A 26,013-nucleotide genomic window follows, 5' to 3' on the forward strand; every position below is an offset into this window, starting at 1 on the left:
ACCGCCGCCACCGCCGCCACCGCCGCCACCGCCGCCGCCGTGCCGTTACCATTCGAACGCCATTTGCGTACGAAACATGACACGAAGAGACTCGTCGTTCCTGATCCTCGCGCAGAATGCGCGAATGCACCCTCCACCGATATATGTATATTGTACACGTATATTGTGTGTCTGTATATATATTTATATACACGTACATGTACAATATGTACGTACATACATATATCTATATGTCCACGCGCGTTGCGCGAAGCGGATGAATGAATGCTGTGAACAAAGTAAGTAGGTTAACGAGAACAACGATCGCGCGATTCCGAAATGCGATTTCTTCGTTTTCGTTCCCCCTTATCGCCCCCGTCTCACCGTATCTGGCTCCGTATAGAAACGGAATTCCATCGGGCGACTTCCGTACGGATCGCGATCGAATCGATGCGCCAGACACCACGACGCGCACCCCTTTCCACGGATCCGTTCGCAAAAACCGCGCCTATTGTCGCGGTACCTTTATCTACACGCGAGTCGTAATACTCCTGCCCGGGGAATAATCATACGTATCTAGTTTCTGTTCGAATCGATGCCCGGCGATCGTGTGTTGCTTGGAAATGCAGGTGTGCCCCCCCCCCCCCATTCCCCTCCTCCTCACCACCCGTCAATTCCGTTGGGAATCGTTGTGCACGAAATCGGAGGGAAAGAAACGTTCTCGTTCTCGTCCGGTTTCGAGCTCTTTCCCATTATTAGATAACGATCGTAACCGGCGAGTCGGAGTGCTTCTCGTTTCGTTCTGCCCGTGTACCCGTTTTGGAATTACCATTTTACAACGAGTCTCTTTCGTTGGATTCCAATCGCAAGGTCGCGATCTCTCGGTCCGCACACGGCTCGGTTTAGTCGTTTCGCGGACGAAAACGTACGTATCTCGTTTCCGTCGCTGTCTCGTTAACTGTCGCTCGTCCCTCTTATCGCGACGTTTACGACGCTGTTTCGACCCCCGCGACGAAAAGTGTGCACTCGTGCGTCATCGTTCTCGGAGTTGCGCGTTCCGCGCTGCGAAACAATCGAACGATTCACCGAGAACAACGAAGATCGGCGCGGTGACATCGCGTCGGGTCGGTAACGAGTTAACGTTGTCGGGTCTGTGCAACGGAGTCTGCGGCCACGGGACAGCGAAATATTCTTACCACCGCCTCCTCCACCCCCCACCATGCTCCCCTGAGCTTTTTGTTCGTCGATAAAAGCCTACGTGTGCATGTGTACGCGGATACCGTGCCCGCGATGCCATGCATACGTAAAGTGTATACTCCTCGCGTGCATATGCACGCTCGAACGTGTGCGTGCGTGCGTGTTTGGTGGGTGTATCTCTCTGTGTGCGTGTCTGTGTATACACAACGCTCTCGGTGGCTTCGGTGCGCTAAGTGCACGGGACGCGTACGATAAAGCGTATGTACTCTCCTGATTAGTTTAAGGTAACACCCCCGGTCTTTCGGGAGTGCACCCGGATGTGTACGATCCACCTAACACCGGGACATCGAGCGAGGAGAGTACCGTGCCCGAAATATAAAATTCGTAATAATCGTAATTCGCGTCGTGGACCGCGATCGGAAACGAGACAAACGAAAAGAAAAGAAGCGGGAAAAAAGATCAACGATATCGTGTTCGCGCGAAAAGTTCGACTGGATACGGAGCTGGGCGACGATAGGCGAGTTTCGAGTTCCGTTTCCAGAAACTTTGCTCACCCGACGACCCGGACAACGATATTCGTAACGGGGAGGGGGGCGATATCGAGCGACAACTTCGTAACGAGTATCGATCATCGTCGAACGTTCTTTAATCGATCTCGAAGCGACCGACAGCGAGTCCGAAAGTTGTTTCGCGAATTTCAGAAGTTTCCCCCGCACGATCTGCGGAAGAAGTGCGGCTCGACGAGCGTACGCTCATGACCTACTTACTTTCGTGTTTACTTGATCGATCATACACATATATTTTTTAAACTAAATTTCCACCCTCCCTGCACCCTCAGCCCCATTGCCCCTCGTGCCCCCGGCGAGCGGTGATTGCGCATCCTCGTACTTGTTCCGATCTAGCACACTCGACCAGCACTTTGCCTTCGTTGATTATCCCCTGTTCGAACAATGCCAAGTTTCTTCGTCCTGTTAACCGCTACTTTTTTTGTTTTTTTTTGTTTTTTATCGCCGATCGTGCTTCCTCGTTCCATTCCCTCAACGTCGGGGCCCATGCGCGTGCGACCTAGCACCTGGTTATTTTCTGTTCGGCGGCCTCTTGTATAAATCGTTCGAAATGCGCACACCTGGCGCATACTTCCTGACAAGGATCGCTACGTGGAACGCTGCGAAAATGGCTCGTGGTGTTTCAGGATTTACGTATATTGCGACGAGGATATTATGCACGGTGTATATAGGTATAAGGGATAATATATGTATATTTCTCGAAGGACCTGTTGGCGCGTTGCCAAGCCCCGAATGTGTCCCCGCGTCGTCTTCATCGCAATGCCGACGCTCTATGGTGTAGAAACGAGGGAAGCTTGGCTCCGTCGTTCGCGAGAGCGCATCTCATTGATCCGTTTAAATCACGAGTGGTCGAAATATATATGTGTGTGCCATCGCGAACGTTAAGGTGTGTACACCGATCGCGCGTCACGTTTCGTTCAACGTCTCTGTCGAGCGGGGCTTTTGTTGCGTTTCGAATATTCCAATTTTAAAGCGAGCGTATCGATAGACGCCATTAAGAGGAGCTGACGGAAGGTGGAGTAGGCGGTTGAGGGGTGGGTGGGGGGTTGGGGGGAGGGGGGCACAGAATTCGATCGTCGAACAGGGTCAATTGATATTCTTGCGATACAGAGAAGCGTGAATACACCGTTTCGCGTTCCCATCGTTAGCAGAAATTTTCCAACGGAGATTTCTGAAGGCCGCTACAGCATAAATGCCGCGAATGTAGGTTGTACACCTGTTACTCGTCGAAAGCGTTTAACAACAAAGCCTTATTTTAAAATATTAGCGCAACTTTCGGTCGGTTGTGTGCACTTTAGTTACGAAGTTATTATTATAGCTGCGAATGGGAATTTCACCTCGCGTGCTCTATTATCTGGTTAGCAGTTCCCCGGTTTTCTCTTTGAAATACGAAATACAATAAATTTGTTGGAAAATTTTCGTTCGGCGGTATAATACGCGCACGTGTATCATTGCTCGAAAGTTTGAGAACAACTCGTATTCTCGACATCGTTTAACGCGATACTTCCAAGAATCGGTCTCTATAATGTTTATCGAAATGTTCGATCGATCGTACGAGCATTGGTATCGTTTTTGGTAGTTGCGTTCATAGTTTGCAAAATTTCTCGAAATTTAACGAAAATTTTCTATATCGATACTCGCGGCACAGTTTCGTTTTTCTTCGATGACATTCCCAAAGTAGGAAATTATTCATAGTATTTTTGTTGCAAATGATCGGAGCGATATATCTGTTGAAAATGCACAAAAACTTGTAAAAGGGACATTTCGAAATAGGTACTCGCGATAGAATGGTACTATTGGAGTATATGTACTATTTTAATCTTCTCTTGCATTTGCGGATAAATGTAAAAAATGTAGGTTCGAGTAAACATTCTGGTCCAGATTACGCATTTGGACTTACAAATTTCCTTTCTACCAGCAGACGGATGCCAGACTTTTAAACGATAAATCGTATTACGCGTATTAAACTCGATTAAAAGACCATTTACTCGAACGGGTCACCGACAGTTTGTTTATTTTCCAGCTAGCATGTAACCGAAACTTTAATCAAACTTCTACGGTACTTATCTACGTGTGTGTATCTCGTACCTGACATTTAAATCTTACTCCAAAATTAGATACGGAAGGAACGTATATTAAACGTACATTATGAATTAAAAAACAAGTTCAAGGCGTTACAAAAAAAGATTAGCGATAATTTCGAAACATATATACGATCCTGTGTCTCGTGATGTATGATTATACCATGTCGAACAACCGCATTGTGTTCGCGGTATGATAAACTCGCGTAACTGTGTAAACCGATACGGTCTGACAATGCGCGTTACTTCGTCTTTACTATCGATAAATTTCATATTTCTTTCAGCGGTGAATAATACGTCGTCCGCGTAACATCATTCTCAATTTCGTACGAAACTTTTTTTTGCGGGTAACAGCGAGCTGTAATAAATGTCCATCTCTGGAGGACACGAAACCACGGAAACTTTACGAACTTGGAAAGTTTACCAGGTATATATCTTCGTCTACCGATAATCTATTGTTTTCGCGCGACAGCAATTACGGGGAGAAGACAGCCTTTAGGCGCGGCTGAGAGGACCCTTGTCTCGGAGTTTCTAAGGGATCCCGTGAGCACACCTTAGCAAACATGAAAGCGTTCGCTAAAAAGCAAGACCTTCGGAAAAGCACCAGCCTTTTTACACAAATAATAAAAATAATTAAACGGAAAAAGTGAGCGATAAATTTCAATTTATTTCCAACAGTTACAATTACCTTCGTTAATTATAATTTTTTAACGTTTGTACTCAGTTCGTTTGGAGTGCTTCCAAGAATTTTGCGCATTAGAAAACAATACTATACGCGTACAGGGTGTTTCGCAGTGAATGGTGCGACAGAGGTAACACTACGTGCAAGAATAAATCGAAAACGTGAAAAAAATGTTTTACACGGGACTAAATCGATGTTGGAAATACGTGAACCACGCGTCCGCTTTGCTGGTAAATCTCGACTCGCAGATCTCTGCGCTTGTCCCTATCTTGTCTATATGTCGCAGTTAAAGCGCAAACTGCAGTGAATGTTTACACTCGCTAGTGAATGTATACATTTACTGGAGGTTTCGGTGAAAGCATAAATACACTGCAACGTGTAATGCTTACTGTGACTAAATAGCAAATGTATGAAGTTACTTGTACACGTATACACTTGCTGGCGCACATTAGTAAGCGTATATTCGTAAATGTGCAATTTCGTAATCGTTTGTACGTAACGTTATAAAAAGGTGACTTTTTAAAAATTTAATAAAAATATATACACAAAACTAATTAGAATTAGTTTCGATAGTTGTTAGATCACGTAGTAGCTATTTCGATTGTGCATTCTGTTACTGGAAAAATTGGTAAATATAAATAACACTTTGGTTATAAATTATTACTCCAATACATTCTGTACGCTGCAAATATCCGTAGGAAAATGCGTTACGTTATAGTTTCAAAATCAATTTTCTCGAAAATGAAGCATCGTACGAAAAATAATTGTTTTCAAGTGTCTGGAATAGTATTTTTGCATTCTAAAAAGAGTTCCTCTTCCATTGTACCACAAATTGCGGGATATTCTGTATATACAGAGCGTTTATCCTAGCAGTCGCTCAAGATTTTTCCACTTTAAACGAAATCGTACATTCTCTCCTTGTGGTATCGTAAAGGAGGTCGAAACGAACCGGTGATTCTATACAAAGTCGATCTTTATCGACACTCGCCTCGAGAAATACTAAATGCGCAGAAGAATAAATTTCCAATTCGACGTAGACGTTGACTCGAATTACTCTCAAGTACCGAAAATTAGTACTTATTACCTACAAAAATCTCGCTGTATTAAAATTAATTTAAATATCGGTAAAAAGAATTCGTTCTACAGTTAGACAAAATTACGAAGGGTTAAGTCTAAAATACGAAGATGGCGCGACGATTTGTCACGGGCCCGGCCGCGTCAAGGGCGTCCCTGATAGGAGTTTCGATGTTCGAAGCGCAGGAAGAAACCGACAGGAAAATTCGTCTCCCTTGCGCGCGTTTAATCGTTTAGTGGACGCAGACTGGTAACACACGGTGGGGAAGAAGACAGCAAGAAGGTATCTGCGAGACTAGTTGGAAAACCGGACAGCGGGCGGACACGTAACGCGCTGGTGAACGACGAACAGAGTCGGTCGACACTGACGAAACGAGGACAGCGAATGAAAGCGATCGGTCGTAGTAACGAACAGCGGAGGGGAGAAAGTCTCTGGATTTCGTTTAATCTTCGACGCGGAACACACTACGGGCTCGTTAGTAGCTCGGGATTCATCGGGTTGCGGTGTCTCTCGTTCGTTTTCGTTCCTCGCGACCGCAGACCGGTATGTACTGTCGCCGTATGGTATGGCGTGTCTACGTTTTCGCGCGCACAGTGATCGGTTGCGAACCACTGATCGCGATGCCAGCGGAGGCCTGGATTTCGATTCGATACAAGGCGCCTGATCGGGACTCGTAGGAAACAACGTTCGAGGAGCGGTGAAACGCGACGTTGCAAAGGCCGCTCGATTTTGATTCAGTAATTATCCACGGAAAGTGAAAGTTAAAGAATTCAGTGACCTTTCGTTGAAAACCGTTTCGGCGCGCGCCGCGTTCTAATAACACGCACGCATCGGTTCGCAATTACCGCGGTACGTGTTTTCATCGAACGATCGTACGTCTATCTTCGTTGTTCCCGATCGAAAGAACAAGGAAACGTATACACGATCGTACGACAAAAAAAAAAAGCTACACGTCTGCACCGAGCCTTATCGTTCCGCGACTTATCGTTCGCTTATTTTGTCCGCGTCGTATTTCGCCAACTATTTTTACCGTGGATGATTCGTCTTGTGATAAATACGCGGGTAGTTGTATTTCGAGACAATTGCGCCTCGCCACACACGAAGTTTCCCCGTTTCGCGGTCTTGTATCGCTCGTAGGGATTAACACGCGTTTATCGTTTCGTTTGCACAGCAGCTAACGGAAACGTCACCGTCGCGACAATTACATCTGTTGTTACATCTGTTCGTAAGACAGACAATTCGTTTTGTTCGTAAACGAACAACGTAAACATTAGGACATCGTAGAACAAGTTTGAACGTGTAATGCGTACCTTGTTCGTGCAAGGATCGCGATCGCTGGAGGATCTCGGATGGTGTACCGCGAGAATCTCCACTCGAACGATCGGAGTCGCCGAGCAAGGCCGTATTGGAAACTAGACCTGAGGGCAACAATAATTACACATTACTCGGGTCGTGTTCACTGGCATGTTGGCACGGACACGCGTTCGCGTTTCTTCGACATAGTGAAACTTTTCCTTCGCGTTGCACACAATCACATTCTCCTTCTCTCAAATACCGTGGAACAAGGTTAACGATATAAATTTTTCCCTCGTTTTGCAATCGAAACGTTACCGCCGTTGAAATATGCAAGTTCATCTCGAGCCGTGCGTTCCATCGAACGACAATCGAGATAGTTTTTTCCCGCGTTGCGCGTCGAAATACGGCAACGTGAAACGCATTGCGCAACGTTATCGGGAAGATAGTTTCCCGAATAATCCGGAATGCGAGCATAAATTACTCCGTATCAGGACAGCAATGATCCAATTGCGGACACCTGACGGTGATATTGTTCTACGTTTGTTGAGGGATTTTCATCGAGCGACGAGTTTACGTTATCCGTTCAATGTTCAGAGACAAACGATGACACACCGTTGCAAAGTTTACTCGTATCGTTGCAATTACATTCGCTCGTTGTTGTGCAGGGTAGTTCATTGGAAACTGATCGTTTACGCTCTGTCGCCGCGAAACGATGAAATATGATTGAAAAAATTACTACTCTTTTCACAAAAAATACGCGATGAACATTTTTTTTTTATGTATTGGGTTGTCCGGAAAGTCATTTCGTTTTCCAAAATGGAGAATATATAATTTGATAAAATGTTTATACACTTTAAAAAAATCGTGTTTCATTTTCTCCGAAATGACTTTCCGAACAATCTAATATTTTTTAATTATTAATGAATAGACGATAGATTCTAAAGTATGGAGTGGACAGCCTAACGTTACACCCTTGGCAATAATGTGTCGTGTTTGTTCTGTTTCCCCGTTAACAAGTCGGGATGAAAATACAACGCACATTTTCCGTGGATTTCTTTTTGCAATCGTCGATGGTATTGCTGGCAATTTTTCTCTCTTATTTTCTTCTGACTCATCGAGAGCGCGACGATATTAGCACGTGCCCAGGCTACAATCGAAATTGTCAACGAGTTCTTGATCCCAACATTTTTTTTGTACATAGTACAAATAAATTCCAAACAGTTCGTTGTCCCGGACGGAGACACAGTTTATTCATATCTTTTGTGTATACAAACATTATACGTATATATTTGCTTCGCTTACGAAGAGATTACAATCGAAACAGTTTATCTTGGGCGCGTAGCCAAAACGGTTGTTTCGTCAGTGTCTCTGACGGATCTCGGTATTTTTCGTTTTGCTCGTCTGTCGCCGAAATCGCCCCAGAATCGATATCTCCATTTCGATTTGTACATCACCGATAAACAGGTGATTCGATAAGATCGCTCGTTTCGAAGCAATACAGGTTATCGACGTTTGCTTCTGAACGTGGTCGTTCTTTAACGTGGAATTTTTTAATAAAAAATTAAAATCTTTCGACAAGAAATTACGTGTAATTTTTCTGAAAAATCGTACATCGTTTGTGTATCACCGAAAAGAACGAATCTCGTTGAAAAAGAAAAAAAGAAATCAGATGTTTTAGGCAATGACCTTAAAACGTATACTTTTTACGACGAAAATTATAGTTTCCGTCCTTGATATCGCCGATAAAGCGTAAATACTTTAACCACTCCAAGTGTCTTCTTATCGTCAGCCGTTGTAACGCGTTTTTCTTTGTTTTGCAGGTTCTTCGTGTACACACCGTCTTGTACCGAGCCGAAAACAAAAGGCTCATCGGAAGGAAGCGCGTGGCTCCTTAAATTTCGTGATACGTCAGTGGATCGCATCGCGTTGGAAATCCCATTGATTCCTTCGTTTACGTCCGTGTGCGTTTCACGTTGCACCTTCTCTACCTTCTTTGTCGCGTGGTCGAGCGAGTCGACCTGTTAGAAACGGCGATTGTCTCTGCCAAATTGCAGGAATCCTGGCTGGCAAGAGGTCTCGCGGCTCGAACCAAGGCACGAGAAACGTCGTGGCGTGATAGTATCATCGTCGAGCACGATGGCTTGCGAATTCTCTAAGGTGAGTTAGACATTTGTTAATCGCTCGCCGATTTACCGGCAATGCATTCGATGGCCTGCGAATTGTTTCGTAATTACCGGATACGTCTACGTACGATTTTCTCGTGATAACAGAGATTATCGTGCTAACGTATCGGGTCGAGCTGGCTTAATAATTAAGTAATTACCGTAATATGGAAGGTCTCGAGGATCTTGAATAACGATGCTGCTAGAATTCGTATCGCACGTTTAAGGGGATCTGTCTGGCTTAGAGAATTTAGGCTCGCGTATTAATTGAGAAAGAATAAAGGAGAAGACATATTTTTTACAATACATCGGTGTTTGTAGATTCGACTACATTAACGATTATTTGTTCTCGATTAATGTGCAGCGATACGCACGATTCGAGCAGTTTTTCGTTGTTTTTCGAATAAGAAAAGAAAGCAAACAGATTCTTGTTACGATAATTGATGATCAATATTGCAGAGGTGCGGCTCTTCCAAGAATGAAAGCTCGATTTTCGACAAATGTTTGTTCGTTTATTACGTAATAATTATAGAAATTTCGTCACACGAAGTAATCGTAATTCGCGCGGTATAGGAGCACGTACTTTATACACGTGTAAAGTTTTAAGTCGATCGATTAATTCGTCTTAAAATATCGTATCGTCTGGGTTAAAAGATTAAAGAGTAGGAAAGAAAAGAAGAAAGACGGTTGTTTAAAAAATTTGATTCAAAAGTTCCACAAGTTTGTCGATTTGTAGAATTTTGACAATTCGTTCATCGATACGTATTTGCTAGAACCTTGAAAAAATGCAGAGAAGAAAATCGACTTTTTCAATGTTCTACACCAGACTAACCCCTACTGCTTCAACTTTCCGCGAACAACTTTCGGATATTAATTTTTTGTTTTCCAACTCTTTGCGGTCCGAATTCTTGTCAGGGTTTTATTCCAGCTAGTTCGCGCGTAGTTAACTACTTTCACCGATATCACGAGACTGGTTTCTATTTTACTACTTTAGTGCTCGAAAGCACATAGATGATAATAATATATTTTTATACGGAGAAGTATCAACACGCGAAAAAATGTTTTACAATCTTCTACAATTTACAATAACTCTTAACGCGGTGTGTTTCCAAATTTTTTTTAACGTGCTTTCTTTCTTTTTGTGTAACGAATGCTTCGTTTATTTTTGTGTCTTGCTCCTGGATGCGGAATAATTATTTGCAACCTTGCCGATAAAACGAAGATTGTCTCGTTCTTGTTGCGCTAATGAGATCTCCGGTTAATTTTAGCACGCAACTTTTCCGGTATTTTGTATTACTCATCGCTTCGATACGTTAAGCAGGTGTACTCCGTTTATATAACAAACACAAATTTATCGCGATTACCATCATCGCTAAATTTCAGTTCCACTTTGTGACTTTCAAAGAGAACCACCATCGTTGATGTTGCATCGATACACCGGTACAATTTATTATTATACTCGACTTTATGAACCCCGTAATTTCGTCCTGCTTCCATTCACTGTCCGAACATCGTCGAGGCAACGCGATACAAACCAATTCGGTTGTTCGGAAAGTCATTTAATTTTTTCTTTTGTGAAAATGAAACACGATTTTTTTAGAGTGTATAAACATTTTATTAAATTATATATTCTCCATTTTGGAAAACGAAATGACTTTTCGAACAACCCAATATTTTATAGTTTTTCGACATTTCAACTATCGGATTACTAAAAAAATATCGACGTATCAATGTTATTCAAATTTACCCAATAACTCGGGTCTACTGTTTACGTACACTACCAAGAAACATTTCTCTAAGAACGTGTCCATAATTGCAACGTTACCCAGGATCTCTAGGACTCGTGGAAGTTGTAACAAATTTTCATCGAGTCTGGAACGAAATGTTGAGTCGTTGAGTCGAACTCGACGGGGGACCGCAAAGGGTTAATCCGATGCTTCTCGGAGGATGAATTACACAGAATGATTCTCGGTATGCGACTTTCAAGGTTACCCACTGAATGGGATATTCTTCTACCGTTACGATGTACGCGTGCTCGTGGAGTTGGCAAGTGGCAGTCGTTCGTTATTTCAGACGCGGAGCAACCGAGACGAACTTGAAATTTACTTAACGACAGCGAACGGTATTAATAATGGTCGTTAGGCGGGGTTGCTTTAATTGTCGTCGGGTAGACGAGTCGACGCATACAGGCAACTCGCTTAATTACTGCAGCACGATCTTGCAGCAAATGGCTCGTCGTTTCCAATTTCGCGTAAACGACCGATGCGAGTTCATCGTGTCCGCCCGATTTCGTTTCCGATCGATGGGTCGGGAAGTCGTTGAAATCTCCGACAATTTTCGTGTCGCTGCCATTCGTGGCGACGCGACGCCGCGAACAGCAATCGTGGCGTTCCGCTGTTGGTATCGGTGTTCACGCCCCGTTTATCGCCAGGGTTCTACCATTTAGGCGGGTAGCGGTCGCTGTCAGCGTGCATGAAACTTGCACCGGTTTCAGTCGCGTCGCTTTTGTGTGCGGTGCATCGAGCAACTTTGCGTGAATTAATCAACGCGCCTCCGTTCCGACCGTTGTCAGTCTTTCAGCGAATTGACACGAGAATCGTTCTGATTAATTCGCAATGAACCGTTATGGATTCTTGCGCTAGCGCCCGACTGCACGTCAACTCGAATCGCTCAGGGAATACGATAAAACGTGCACGTGAATCCGTGTTCCATCGTCGCTTCTCCCGCTCGCGCGAGACGTTTATTTCTCCATTTTTTTTTTCCACTCTGTCTCTCTCTTTCTCTCTCTCTCTCTCTCTCTCTCTCTTTCTCTCTCTCTGTTTCTCTCTCTTCCTCTCCCTCTGGTTTGTTACATAATTTCGAATTGCTCGCCACGCGGTCGGCATGACATTGCCGCTCGCGTCGCTCGTTTTCCACGGTTAATGGCGTGCCACGTAAAACAAAACCCGTTTTCCTCGACACGGCGATTGCACAACGATACGAACACACAACGTGAACAAGGGTTCGCCCCGTTTGCACGCACGAAACGCAAAACTGCATCAGCGACGATCGCTGTCGGTATCTATAATCTACGGACGAGCGCCCGTTACTCCGGCTCGGAATAAAAAAAAAAAAAAAAAAGTAATAAAAAAATATACACGAATTTAAAAAAAAAAAAAAAAATCGAAAACGAAACACGTCGCACGTTGCTCGTAGTATACCCACGGAAAGGCAGCGTCGAGATGTGGTACTTAATCGGCCCAGCCGTGGAAGACCGGCCTGGAGTGGAGACGATGCCGATTGCATAAATTCTCTGTGTCTCTGTGTCCTGGCGTAGCTCAAACGATGGCCGATTCACGCGGCTTCAAGCCAATAAACCAGTTGTGGCAGAGCGCGGCAGTGTCGACGGACCCGGATTCGGAGTGCCTCTACGAGGAAATCGCAGGCCTTTCGGGGTCCCAGGATACGGAGCCAGGGCCGGCTGGTGCCGCCGTCGGGGAGGAGGAGGAGGAAGAGGAGGAGGAAGAGGAAGAGGAGGAGGAGTTGGGGGAGAGGGGGAGGCTCGATTTTGGTGCACAGGTCGGCGGTAGCAGCTGGTGGAGACAGAGCAAAGGTAGCGACAAGTGCGCCATCAACGTCGGCACCGCCAACGGACGCAAAAGCAGCAAAAGTGTCGGGACTAGCGCGAGATCGCGCAGCAGATCGGCCGATCGGCCATCGAACGGACGTCAGGAGATCATCAGGGTGGAGGAGGAGCAGTATGCCTCGCACAGAAGCTACGTGGAGTCCGGTACAGGCGCCGTACTACCGCCTGCTACCGGCCTCAAGCTGACCAGGGGGCGTGCAACCAGCACCGTCGCCCGCTACTTGCACTCGGCCTCCACGAACACAGGTCATTACCACCATCATCATCACGGGCTGCGCGGACAGTATCCAGTCGGCATTACCGGTAGGCCGACCGGCAGACGTCACCAGCATCATCACCCAAGCCGCGGCTCGTTCAGTAATGAGACGCAGGAAGAGGTACAGGAGGACGATGAAGCCACTCTACGGGAGTTGCTTGTAAGGTACGTTTCCACGTACCCCTCGATCCTACCTTAACGTTTTTCTGTGAACACCTCCACGCGTTGGATGATTTCATTATCACGCGGTTTACCGACACGAGCTTCTCGGTGCGAGTTCGGACTTGGAGCGACACCACCACAGAGGGGGAGAGCTTATGTTCCAAAACACACGATACGTACGATAGATTTTGCCGAGGACGTTGTATGATGGGCGTCGCCACCGACGTCTTTGAGAATTATCTGGATTGTTGGATGTACTGGCCGAGACACCCATCCACCCGATAAAAAACGATCGTTTTCGTTTTCACCGATCGCTCAAATTTCTCGCCGATATCGACGGTTTTACTTTCGTCGCGAAAATCCTTGCGCAGATTTCGACGTACGTACATCGCTCTCGTTCGTTGTCTTCGGTTCGTAACGCGGCGGACTGTTGGTTTGTTTTTCTTTTTCTTTTTTCTCTCGAGTCGAGACAAATCGAAGATTTCGGTAAATCGTACGAACGCGTCGACGAACGCCTCGAGAAACGTTTAAAATCCGATTTTATAGTTTAGCGCCTCCTCTTAGGATCCTGTATTAATATTCCGTAGTGATCTCTTTTTAGGGTATTGTATAGTAAACTATGTACTCTATTCTTTTACTTCAGCGATTAAAATGTAGAATTTACTTTAGCCTCCCTTGCGTCTGAAACGCTCCGACGTAGTCTTATTGAAGTTTGAAATTTTGGAAATTTCATCCTTTTAAAGTCTTTTCGAAGTAACTTAGTTTAGTGCCACGGCAGTACAGTAGAACAGCGTGTATAAGCTCTTAAGACTTGCATACCAATTAAGAGAACACTTCTCGCTCTCTATTATTCGCCCTGAAGTACTCGAATCGATAGCACTTACTTATCGATCATAAACTCTCTCGTAGACAAGAATTACTATCCAACGAACCCTTTCCACGAACATTGTTCTTTTGTATGTCCAACCAGTTTTTGCGATGTTCTCTAAACGCATCCAGGTAATTCCCGGCCTAAGTGGCGGTGCCGTCGTTCGCTTGTCAAATTCGAAGAAAATGAAAAAGAAAGAAAAATGATGAAAAAGAAAAAAAAAAAAAAAAATTAGAAAACAAGAAAACAAAACAAACAAGACAGACAAGTTTTCCCTGCTTATCATTTTATATAGACTCTTTATGTATCAGAGAATGCAATGCAAGGCTTTGTGCCGTGCCATTTATCATTTATACATAAATCACACTCGCTCTAGTCCTATTCTTGTACATACTTACACACCCTCGGTCATAACAGTAATATCGAGACATCGGTGATTCGTTGTAACGGTTTTACATGAATTCTTTTGGCTGCGGCGCTCGCAGGCTTACCACTGATTGCTCATTCCATTCGATGTCATGTCACGTTCTTTCGAAGTCAGGTACACAAATAAACGCGCAATAGCATCCGTACGATAACAGAGAATATCGTCGAGACAAAGGAAAATGGATAGTCAGCGAATGCACACGGCGATGGTTTTGTTTCCGATTCACGCACGAAGTATGCGTTCACGATCGTCGTCTACACGCGCGAACCATTATACGATACGAATTCGCGCGCGATGGAACAGAGATTTCGTGAGATTCTAAACGAGAGATACACACAGAGATACGTACATACATTTCCTTGGTATCGTTCCGATCGATACGCTCGTTGTTCGACGCGGTGCTCGTTGCCTGTTTATTTGTGCGCGTGTCTGCGTTATTTATCACTTCATGGTGTCATGCTGATTTTTGTCAATTATTTTGCCGACGGTTCGTACCGCATAAAAAGTTGATGGGTCCATTCAAATTGCAAGCTCGCTTGTGGACGCGGGCGACTAGGCAGGGGTGAGTAAGCTGGCGGCGCGTCGCATGGCGATGCGCGAGAGAAAAAAAAAAAAAAAATTGTCTCCGCACGTGACGAACCCGTCCTTTAGAAGAATTGGACGTCACGTGACTAATTCGAGCGACTGAATACCATTTTATGACATGATTTTGACTGAACCACGACTGTGTTTCCAAACTAGGTAAAGTTTTACAGAGTGAGTGAGATAAGAGGCAGGGGCGGGCGTCGTCGGCCTTTAAACCCCCCGCCACACGTTACCCCTCCACCTTTGGTTGTGGACCCACTTGACAACAAGCTGTGCAATCGTTCAGAGTCAATTGATTGGATTTGGTGGATAATCCAACGTACGTACATATGTCGTGAACAAAGCAAAGAACAAATAGATCTGTGAGAATAAGACGAAATACTGAATCAAGAGGAGTGAGTGGGGAGGCATAGAGGCTACTGTAGTTTCGGAACACAGCCATGGTCTCCCTACCTCCCAGGTACATGGCAACATCATCGCTGCTCTTTCTTTCTCTATATATTTACTTATATCTATTTATTTTTTTCGTTCGACGATCCATCTTTTAACCAGAATTCACCTGGACTCCCGTCTACACCAGTTTGCTCTCCTTTCCGTAACCGTTCCCCGTCCACTTACATTTTTCGAGTTCTCGCCCTTTCGTTTCGATCACACTTTCTATCCTCCCACTATTGCGAATCATGTGTTCATTCATTTTTCACTATTCACACCGTCACTCGTCGTGCCTTGCGTGAATATTTTCTCTTTCTCTTTCTCTCTTTCTCTATCTCTGTCTTTCGTTTTTCCGTCCCCCTTTCCTTCTCGAAACTTTCGTTTCACCCGTTTCCCCCTTCCCCCCCCCCCCTGATTAAACGAACCACCTTTCTGCTTGGCTGTGCACATCGATCGATAAGTTTGCTAAATCTTTCTCGATCGAGAGATTTCTGATCGTTTCTATCATTGATCTATGCGTATTAATTTTTCATGTTCACATGCAACGTTAAGGAATAAACGAGCATCGAATCATTCTTTTTACCTACTTGCACATTCCCGCATCGTGTCTGTAGATCACGCTTCGCGTGTGCCGAAGCTCTCGCGTTTATGCGGGCGGATCGGGCGAGCGGCCGGGGGTGGGTGGGGGAGGGGGGACGTTCGCGATACATTAACGAAACGAGAACAAATGTACGATCTTTTGTGTTTCCGGAAATTCGATCTATGGTACGAAATTTACGGGGCCTGTTTACACCTGTTATAACGGGGACTAATTTTCATCTCTCACCTTCACAAACTTCCATCTAATGTGCACAGCTCTGACAACTATGCATATATATATATATATATTATATATTATATATATTATATATATAAATTATATATATATATCTGTATGTATATATGTATATGTATATGTTTATATATACATATATATATAACATATATACATATATATACATATATATTTCACCGTAGTGTTTTTTCACCCTGACACTCACCCACACACAGTTTAGACGTGCTTTTAGTGGCGTTTGTACGTTGTGCTATTTTTCAATTCAATATATATTTCTATACTCATATACATAGACGGAATCTGATATAATACGTATATGTGTGTCTGTATATCTCTGTTTACACGCTGTACTCGTATACCCGACGTATCCTTAGCTGCCGAGCTACCGCTGGCTCGCATGAGATTCAAAGCGCCGGAGGAAGGTGGTACCATGGTACACCTGTTGAGTTATTTATTTTTTTTTCTACACCGTGGGCCAGTGCTTTATATCCTCCGCGCGTGACAAAGAGAGAATATAAGGCGCGCCTGGTGAGAAAAAAAGGAAAGAAAAAGAAAAAAAAAAAAGAAAGAAAAAAGACGCGGAAAAGAGAGAACGCACGGCGCGCGCGGGTTAAAGCGTTCATGCTACTGAGGGCTCGGCAGTTTCGCGCGGAGGTAGTTGGATTTCTCTTTAGGGACTAGGCAATAGTTAGCCTTGATCGTGTCTAGTGTCTGTCAATGTGCTCGACAATGTCGATTTGTTTTCCCGGGGCGAGCCAGCGAGATTCACGTGAGGGTGTGTGTGTGTGGGCAGTCTGCAGAAACAGGTCAGCGTTATGAGTATGAACTTGAGTGCCAAGCTGGACGAGCTGCAGCGGGGTGACCGCCAGCTGGAGACCACCGTCGCCCTCTGCGAGATCCGCACGCAGCTGCAGGAACTCACCAAGAGCGTAGAGTCTTGCCAAAGCGAGGTCAGCGAGGTCAAACGGGACATGGTCGCGATCAAGGTACTGTCGGTCTACACGTTCAACAATTGAAACGCTTCCTCGCTCCGAGATCCGCTAATTTCCATTCGAAACCCTTAACCGGGAGGGGAGGGAGCGTCGAACTTTCGCATCCCTCCCCGAAAGAATAAGTCGAAGAAGCGTGAAAGATAGATCGATAACCTCAGCAAACGATTCCTTCGGCGTTTGTCCCGCGGATTTTTTATTCTGCCCTTTGTACTAGCAGCGGGCGTGTACCGTTTTAAGCGTCCGTCTTGAAAATGCATTTCCTATTTCTAAACCGTATTTCCTAATCCCACGCAGCACGAACTAGATACAGTACAGCAGGTGAAAGAAGAGATAGAAGAGTTACGAGAATACGTGGATCGACTAGAAGAACACTCTCATCGACGGAAACTTAGACTTTTGGAGCAGGTGACGGTTGTCTTTAAGATCAGAACCCTTATTTTTGGCGTGCTACTTTTATTTTCTACCGAGTGAAACGGTATCGCTTTCGATGGCTGTTTCTCTATACGATCTCATCATCATCATCGTCATCATTATTATTATTAATATAATTATTATTATTAGTAATAATAGTAGTATTACTACTGCTACTGCTACTACTACCACCATTATTATTACTACTACTACTACTACTAGTACTACTATTATTATGATTATTATTATTATTATCATCATCATTATTATTATTATTATTATTATTATTATTATTGCGTTACAATTACATTTGGTTTCTTGCGCTTGTTGTGTTACAGTTATTCCATTTTGTTTGATCATTTTCGTTGTGCATCTTATTGTACCTTTGCACGATGACCATTCATTGTAGCATATAATTTTATAGTAAATTGACATATTGTAATAAACTGTTACGACATTCTTTGGCGTAGTTTTTATTTCACCCTTCATCGATATTATTTCTATCTCATTCGCTTCTTAGATCGTTTATTCGTTGATTATTTTTATTCGAAACAATAACTGTTTTATTAGTCTTGGTTAAAAGTGATTTTTTTTTTGTCGCTATTGTTAAACCTTAGATCGGTACTCAGCAATGTACGTGATATTTTCAGGGGCTAACACTTTTCCTGTCGTATGCAATACTGGCAGCAGTCTTAGGAATGTTGCAGTTTGGATACAACACTGGAGTCATTAATGCGCCGGAAGTGGTACGTTTTTCTTAAACGAAAAAAGACCTTTTCGTTTCAATTCTAGTATCGAGATCTCGATAATAGATCCCATCGAGATTAAACGCTCATCGCGAAGGAAAAGTGACTCGATGGATCTTTTCTCTCATTACGAAACGTTCTATCATTTTTATCGCGGCCGTCTTTCATCGAAAAACATACCGATCTGCTCTGTTTCAGAACATTGAAAATTTTATGAAAGACGTGTACAAGGACAGGTATGGAGAAGACATTTCCGACGACTCCGTGAAGAAATTGTATTCCGTGGCCGTAAGCATATTTGCGATTGGTGGTATGCTAGGTGGTTTTAGCGGAGGAATAATTGCCAACAGATTTGGCAGGTTTGTACGATAATGTAGCGTTGACGTTTACGAATAGCTTTTTAGGCCTGTACGCCAGATATCATCGGTAGCGCGTAATGTTTGAATATTAAATCGTCATCTTGAAACGTATGGTCGGGTAACGAACACTTACTCGATTACATCGCTCATGTTTTCTCGTTCACTCACAGAAAGGGGGGCTTACTGCTAAACAACGTGCTGGGCATCGTGGGGGCGTGCCTGATGGGTTGTACAAAGATTGCTCACTCATACGAAATGTTGTTCTTTGGACGGTTCATCATCGGTGTCAATTGTGGCTTAAACACCTCGTTGGTTCCCATGTACATATCGGAGATAGCACCACTGAACCTGAGAGGCGGCCTAGGCACGGTGAACCAGCTCGCTGTTACGGTGGGTCTCCTGGTCTCCCAGGTGCTGGGCATCGAGCAAATCCTTGGGACAAACGAGGGTTGGCCAGTTCTCTTGGGGCTAGCTATCTGCCCTGCCATTCTACAGTTACTGCTGCTTCCAGTTTGCCCCGAATCACCAAGGTAGAACTCCAACGTAGCGATCGTAGTAAAAGAACGAAAACTACCCAATTATTGCTGTAGCTGGTACAAGTTCTTAGCGTTTCGCGAACGAATAACTCGGATCGATCACCGTTTCTATTTTCACACGGCGATCATGGTTAAAGATTATCGTTTAATTCTGTGCTCCAGATATTTGCTCATTACCAAACAGTGGGAGGAAGAAGCCCGTAAAGCTTTGAGAAGGTTGAGAGCTAGTAACCAAGTGGAAGAAGATATCGAGGAAATGAGAGCCGAAGAACGAGCTCAACAAGCCGAGTCTAGAATATCGATGACAGAGCTCATATGTAGTCCAACGTTGAGAGCGCCTCTCGTTATTGGTGTGGTTATGCAACTTTCCCAACAGCTTTCAGGCATTAATGCTGTAAGTAGCGCGCGCTAGAAACTCGACGTACAATATATAGGCTATGAAATTTGAATTCGTCCGACGACTTTTGTTGTTCCGAGTCGCGAAGCACGATTCGTTCGGGGGATATAACGATCTGTGAAATTCTCGTGTGTTTCAGGTATTTTACTATTCAACAAATTTGTTCACTAGTTCTGGTTTGACAGAGGAGAGTGCCAAGTTTGCAACCATTGGCATAGGTGCCATTATGGTTTGTATGACGTTAGTATCCATCCCGCTTATGGATAGAACAGGAAGACGTACACTGCACTTATACGGTCTTGGTGGCATGTTTATCTTTTCAATATTCATCACAATTTCTTTTCTCATAAAGGTAAGTTCAACTTTTATGACTCCCCGTTTCAAGTAATCGCACTGTCTTTGAATACCGAATCGTTCGCGTACGTCGTCGCGTAAAGAACAATAACGAAAACGATACTGATCGTGTGTAAATGAAAAAAAAAAAGAAGAAAAAACACATGTACGCGACAATCTGAAAAATTGTTTCGTCGATGTAGAAAAAATCGTCGGGAATTAGGATCTCCTAGGACATTAATTACACCACAGAGAACGTGGATTGTATATAGCTATCTCTTTGTGCTTTGTCACTTCATGCACCTTGGCGAAAGGTGTATCTAACACTTTGTTCACAGCTGGAGTGCAGCACTGCACCGACAGTGAGAATTATCACCTTTTTACGTATATAAATTTGCATTCGAAAATTCATTTTACTTTCTCCCAGACATTCATGTAACTTGTAAGGTCTACTCCTGTTCCTGCGTGTTATTCCTTATTTGCGTTTTAGAGATTACGAAAACCCGGTATATTGACACATAACGAGCAATATTTTCTCGAAACGTGCAACGAAACGCTGATATTGTCCAAACGATATTCGATACACGTGTGTCAAATACCTACGATGCATGCGGTCTCATTTATTTGCTTAGGCTTAATAATTGTGCTTTTTACAAACCTTGTCCCTTTCCCGACCCTTTCCCCTCCCTTCTTCATTAACGGCCTCTTTCGTGACTGCCTGGAGGAGACATTTACTCCCTTTATTATTAGTCTACATTCTACTTGGCTCAAACCTGTCACCCTTTGTCACGTTACATTATTGGCTCGAGAACCGTCGGTACGTACGAAACCAAATTTCAATTTTCCCGCAAACAATCTCAGCGTTGTACGATGGACGAATCGAACGTACAGCACTGCTGCTTTTCTCGCGTTGAACCGATTGACTCGTCTCGAGATCTATTTCAAAATCTTCGAATCGTTCAAAACGGAAGACACGAACTGCTCAGAGTAGCCACGAGAGCCAACGACCGCTTCATTCCTCGTGTCGTTCACTAACCAACACGACGATACATGTACCCTTTTCTATGCAAAGGCGTAAAGCGTTGTGTGTTTGGCGCGTAACCATGTCGTTTGCGTTCTTTCTGGTTGAGGTCTAAGCAACGTGTCCTGGTTACTCCTTACGTTAAAATAGCCAGTCATGCTTCATCGCTTTAAGAAAAGATGTTACTGTACATACAGAGCACGTTCGCATTGTTGCAATCGCATCATCGCCTTGACACAGGGTTGAGCTGCACACTGCATGCTGGTATTATCAGTTTCTCATTGAGTTACGTAGATCTTACGATTTTTTTAATTTTTTCTCTTTTCGTTTTTTTCTTCTTTTCTTTTTTTTTTTGGTTTTCGAATCCTGAGAGTGACTCCTCCGGCTGCTCAGGAAAGAAGAACACAATTCTACTGCCTGATAGGAGTTTTTCGGTTATGTGCAGGAAATGATTGACTGGATGTCCTATCTGTCGGTCGTGTCGACGCTCAGTTTCGTGGTATTCTTCGCTGTCGGACCCGGTTCCATTCCTTGGATGATTACGGCCGAGCTGTTCTCGCAAGGTCCTAGACCTGCCGCCATGTCTATCGCGGTCCTTGTCAATTGGATGGCTAATTTTTTGGTTGGCATTGGTTTCCCAAGTATGAAGGTAAGTCGTCATTAGAATTGCATATTTTTCAATTTTCATTTTCTTCGATCGAAATACGCGCAACGTTACTCGAAACATTAACGATTGGATATACTATCGACAGTTTTCAATTCCACGCAACACAACTGGACCAACTTTACAACCTATTCCTTCGACGAATTTTGCGCTAATTTCCGTCCGCCCTCGCTTGTTACAGACTAGCCTTGAAAACTACACGTTCCTACCATTCAGTGCATTCCTAGCCATCTTCTGGATCTTCACGTACAAGAAGGTTCCTGAGACCAAGAATAAAACATTCGAAGAAATTCTAGCTTTATTCAGGCATGGTAACGACAGGTATGCAATAAATAAGCCACTTAATACCATCCCTAATACGTATAGCAAATCATTAGATAGATAATCTTCAGTTTTGGAATCCTTTTCTTTTCTGCTGATTTCCATCGACTTTTCTCGTATGTACCTACTCAAACGTGTTAAATGACTTTCTACCTGGCAGACAGCTTGTTCGTTTTGGCTTGTTTTTCATTTGTTAATTACGCGCGATGACATAAGCGAAAGACTTTGTACCCATTGTCTTGTGAATACGTGCCCGATGTTAATATAACGCGGAACAAAAATATTCCATTTCCTCGCGGATAAAGGTCGTATCCTGTGCATTCGATGCATGACATACAAGTTGTCAGATCCGTCCACGTATCCGCCCGTTCTACACTTAATCGATGTTGCATCAAATGTGCGTAATATTTTGAATGTTCGACTCGGACGGGAAAAACAAATACACTTCGGACTTTATTCTTGCGAAGGGACAGTACGCTAGAGAAGAAGCGCACGTTTGTACTCGTTAGGTTGTTGTGCGCAAAACACGTAAATAATTGTGTACAATTAAAGTAGATAGTATACATGGTCACGAGATACTCGCTGAGATGGTTGAGAGAGACACGAGTGCGGTAAATATCTCGAACAGCATCGAATCACGCATACGATATTGCACGGTAAATAAATACGTTATCGAACCCATTAAAAGGAAATCTGTAACGACTACGTATCGAGCAACAATTACGGCAACAATACTGTGAATTTTATATTATATTGAGCATATCGCAGCACAATCTCTAACGCTACTTTTTATGTATTACGTAGATGAGGCAACGATAGCAAATTGCGTTATTCTCTCTGACAAAAGGGGACACACTTTATCAGTTTAATAGGGAACACTTACGCCAACACAACGCGCCCGAATGTATCGCCGTCTAACCGAGGCTATAATAAGAATTCAACTGTGATAAAGCTACATTCGATTTTTGGAGAAGTAGTCACGTCGAAGCAGTATTAATCGACTCGCACGCGTGCTTGTAATCTACCTGGCACGTACGCGTCTTCAATTGTACCCAGAGATGGATTGAAAATTACGTTTCCTGAAATTCAACTCCGCGGTTATATCAGTGTCGTTGCTTTGCGGGCATCGAGACCAGAAAAGAGAAAAAAGGGGGTAAAAAAAAAAAAAAAAAAAAAAAAAAAGAGAGAAAAGCAAACAGTAATTTTGGAAGCACACGATTCACGGGGAACAGTAGCTACATGTAGAGTTTTCGAGATTCGTGCAAATAAAACGCCGGTCTTAATCCCGTACGTAACGTAGAGACGTAATTCAGCTACAACATTTGAGATTATATGTATACGATACCATGAAACGTTCACGATGATTGTCGCATGGTTGTATAGCAACAGTTTATTGTTCAATACCGTCGTAGTATTGCCGATCATCCTTCTCGGCATTTACGTTACACCGAAACAGAGTCTTTCTTGTAACATGAAGAAGGTACAACATTGTTTTCGTAGATTCGCGAGGAACGGAGTAACGGTTTAACGAACGTTGAACGTCGAGCGACGTTATCTATAGATACATATTCGACGCTTCGATACAACGATGATAAATAAATTTGAAACAACGATAACAAAAACTACTGGGTCGGAAGTGGGTTGGCTGGGGGGGGGGGGGGATGGAACGGATTGAAGCCGCCGAAGCTACGATCCACTTGTTTTACCTTCACCTTGTGATTTATTTTACATTTCCATAAGTACTATAGATATATTCATTTGTAAAACGTGCTGAGCTTGAAGCTTTATAGTCTTATTGTTACATATTTCTCAAGGCCAAATGGATATTATTATATTTATTTGTTTAGCGTACTGTATATGTATTATTTCAATAAATCGTTATTTAATGGTTCTGGTAAATCCTTTAAGTTTTAACTACCGTATTATTACGACGAAAATTCGGTTCATGATTCGTACATATCGTAATTGTGCTTTCTGTGTTATTTGGAGCAGGAGCAGCTTGCGGGACAGCAGACTCTATGGGTGAGTCTTCTAACAATACATTCCCTGTTACTGTGGTGGCTTTGTTACGATACTTATATCGATTTATAAGACTTACCTTTTACTGCATGACAATCAGTTACCAAAGACACCACTAGTCGTCTTTAAACGAAAGGATTATTTTTTAGCAATCTCTAACTGCTTTTAATTCACTCCGTAAAACCGTGTGAAAAAAGAAAAACAAACGTTGCACGCTTCGTATCGATTGGTGGTACCGATACGTACATACGATCTTTGCGCGACGTTGATCTCGAAGGTGAGAATTCGTTGCGCGTTAAATTCGAGACCGGTTTGTTTAAAAAAAAAAACTACGGGATCGTTGCCTCGCAAGCGTGTAAAAAATAATCCTGTCCCTGCCTATTTAAGTGACTACTATAACTTCTCGGTCTAACAGCCTGGCATGTTGAAACATCTTTACTTACTATCGGCTCGTGCGAGTCGCCATCTCATGCGCTATCAGTCAGGCTAACTAATCGTAAAGAAGGAGAAGATCCATAGTTGCATGAATGACTCGTTACGATAAATTGTAATTTTTCGTTTTTCTTTTGCGAAGATACATTTCACAGTTTCTAAATAGTTCTTCAGGGCTATTATGTGATCGATACCAATGCTTTTAGCGATCTCGTGTAAAAAAAGAGCAATTCCTGTGACCTGTTGGTAAGGTTTCCTACATAACAGCCCCGACCGCTACTCGATTACCCTCCTGGAGCCTTGTATTTTACAGCATGCTCCTCTTAGTCTACCAATACCCGATAAATGTTCGACGAAAAATTCAGTCTTGGAATAATTTTCATGTCGATATAGTTGGCACGAGTTTATGGCGCTGTACTATGCGACTGCATGTTAGTGCTTACATTACTGTTTGGCGTACGAACCATTTCTAAGTTGTATACAAAGTAATAGATACTTTATTCGATAAGCAAACGCAGAAAGAGCCGCTTTGCATAATCTCCTATTCATCATTCGCGTAAAAACCAAAAGAAAGAAAAGAAAAAAAAAAAAGAGATCGAAACGTGAATGAAAAAAAAAAAGAAAAGAAAAGTGAAACATTAAACGGAGCGTAGAAGCAATTTTGCGATTCTTTGTTTCTTCTTCATTTCTAATTTGTTTCTATGTTTCTTTATTATCGATTCTGCTGAAACAAGGTTTTGCCGAAACATTCGATGAATCGTTGTTAGCTTCTATTACGAATGGATTCTAATCGATGGTCGGTTTGTTCGTTGCTTCTGGTTCAGCGGGATTTTATTGAATTTATTCGTTTATAACGGCCGTACATGCTAGTTGATAAACGACATAGAATTAGTATAAGAGCCATTTTCTCCTTGTCTTTATGATCGAATGAGTGCTATTTATAAATTTATGACTGTGTATGTTTGACTTTTACGTGTCAGTAAACGCATCTATGTGACCATCAATTTATATGATATTATATATAACATATATATGTGTGTGTATATTTATATATACATATATATATATATATATATATATATATATATATATATGTATATATGTGTATATATATGTATATATGTGTATATATATATGTATATACATATGCATAAAAAATATATATATTATATATACATATTTATATTTATATCCATAAATCGCTTAGGCGTTATTAAAAGCAAATGCCATAATGTTAAGAAATCATTTCACGACATTCTTTACGATTACTCGTCGATTCTCTCTTTGTTCGTGGCAAACGTGCAGCTTGTTCAACGAATTCGTGACGACCGAGTCTTAAGTCGAATGGAAAATGTTATCACGCGTCGGTGAAGTATTTTGGACAAGCTGTGTACAGGAAGTGTCAAAGAACGCGAATAATTCCAATATATACGTATGTTCGTTGAAAGCCGGTCTCGAAGTTCGTTCGAACGAGGCTGGCTTTAAGGGCACTGGGAATCGTTGACGTTAAAACGATTCTTCCAACACGACCGTATAGACTGCCATTTGTTTTTT

General features: G+C 43.1%; 1 protein-coding gene across 23 annotated transcripts in view; it reads left to right on the forward strand.

The window, feature by feature from the left end:
• Positions 1 to 26,013, forward strand: part of Glut1 (Glucose transporter 1) — a 36,705-nt gene that overhangs the window by 1,796 nt on the left and 8,896 nt on the right. For 4 of the 23 annotated variants that reach the window (XM_076315157.1, XM_076315144.1, XM_076315142.1 and 1 more), the window contains exons 1-13: positions 5,873 to 6,123; positions 8,697 to 9,033; positions 12,355 to 13,084; positions 17,022 to 17,214; positions 17,515 to 17,625; positions 18,282 to 18,377; positions 18,576 to 18,736; positions 18,907 to 19,266; positions 19,435 to 19,666; positions 19,809 to 20,021; positions 21,448 to 21,672; positions 21,869 to 22,008; positions 24,001 to 24,030. In XM_076315157.1, the coding sequence (XP_076171272.1) occupies positions 12,363 to 13,084; positions 17,022 to 17,214; positions 17,515 to 17,625; positions 18,282 to 18,377; positions 18,576 to 18,736; positions 18,907 to 19,266; positions 19,435 to 19,666; positions 19,809 to 20,021; positions 21,448 to 21,672; positions 21,869 to 22,008; positions 24,001 to 24,030 (2,483 nt within the window). In that variant the 5' untranslated portion in view covers positions 5,873 to 6,123; positions 8,697 to 9,033; positions 12,355 to 12,362. The other 19 variants (XM_076315143.1, XM_076315158.1, XM_076315141.1 and 16 more) reach the window with 18 other exon arrangements.

This window comes from Ptiloglossa arizonensis, chromosome 6 (assembly GCF_051014685.1).
Source record: "Ptiloglossa arizonensis isolate GNS036 chromosome 6, iyPtiAriz1_principal, whole genome shotgun sequence".
NCBI classification, from domain to species: Eukaryota; Metazoa; Arthropoda; class Insecta; order Hymenoptera; family Colletidae; genus Ptiloglossa; species Ptiloglossa arizonensis.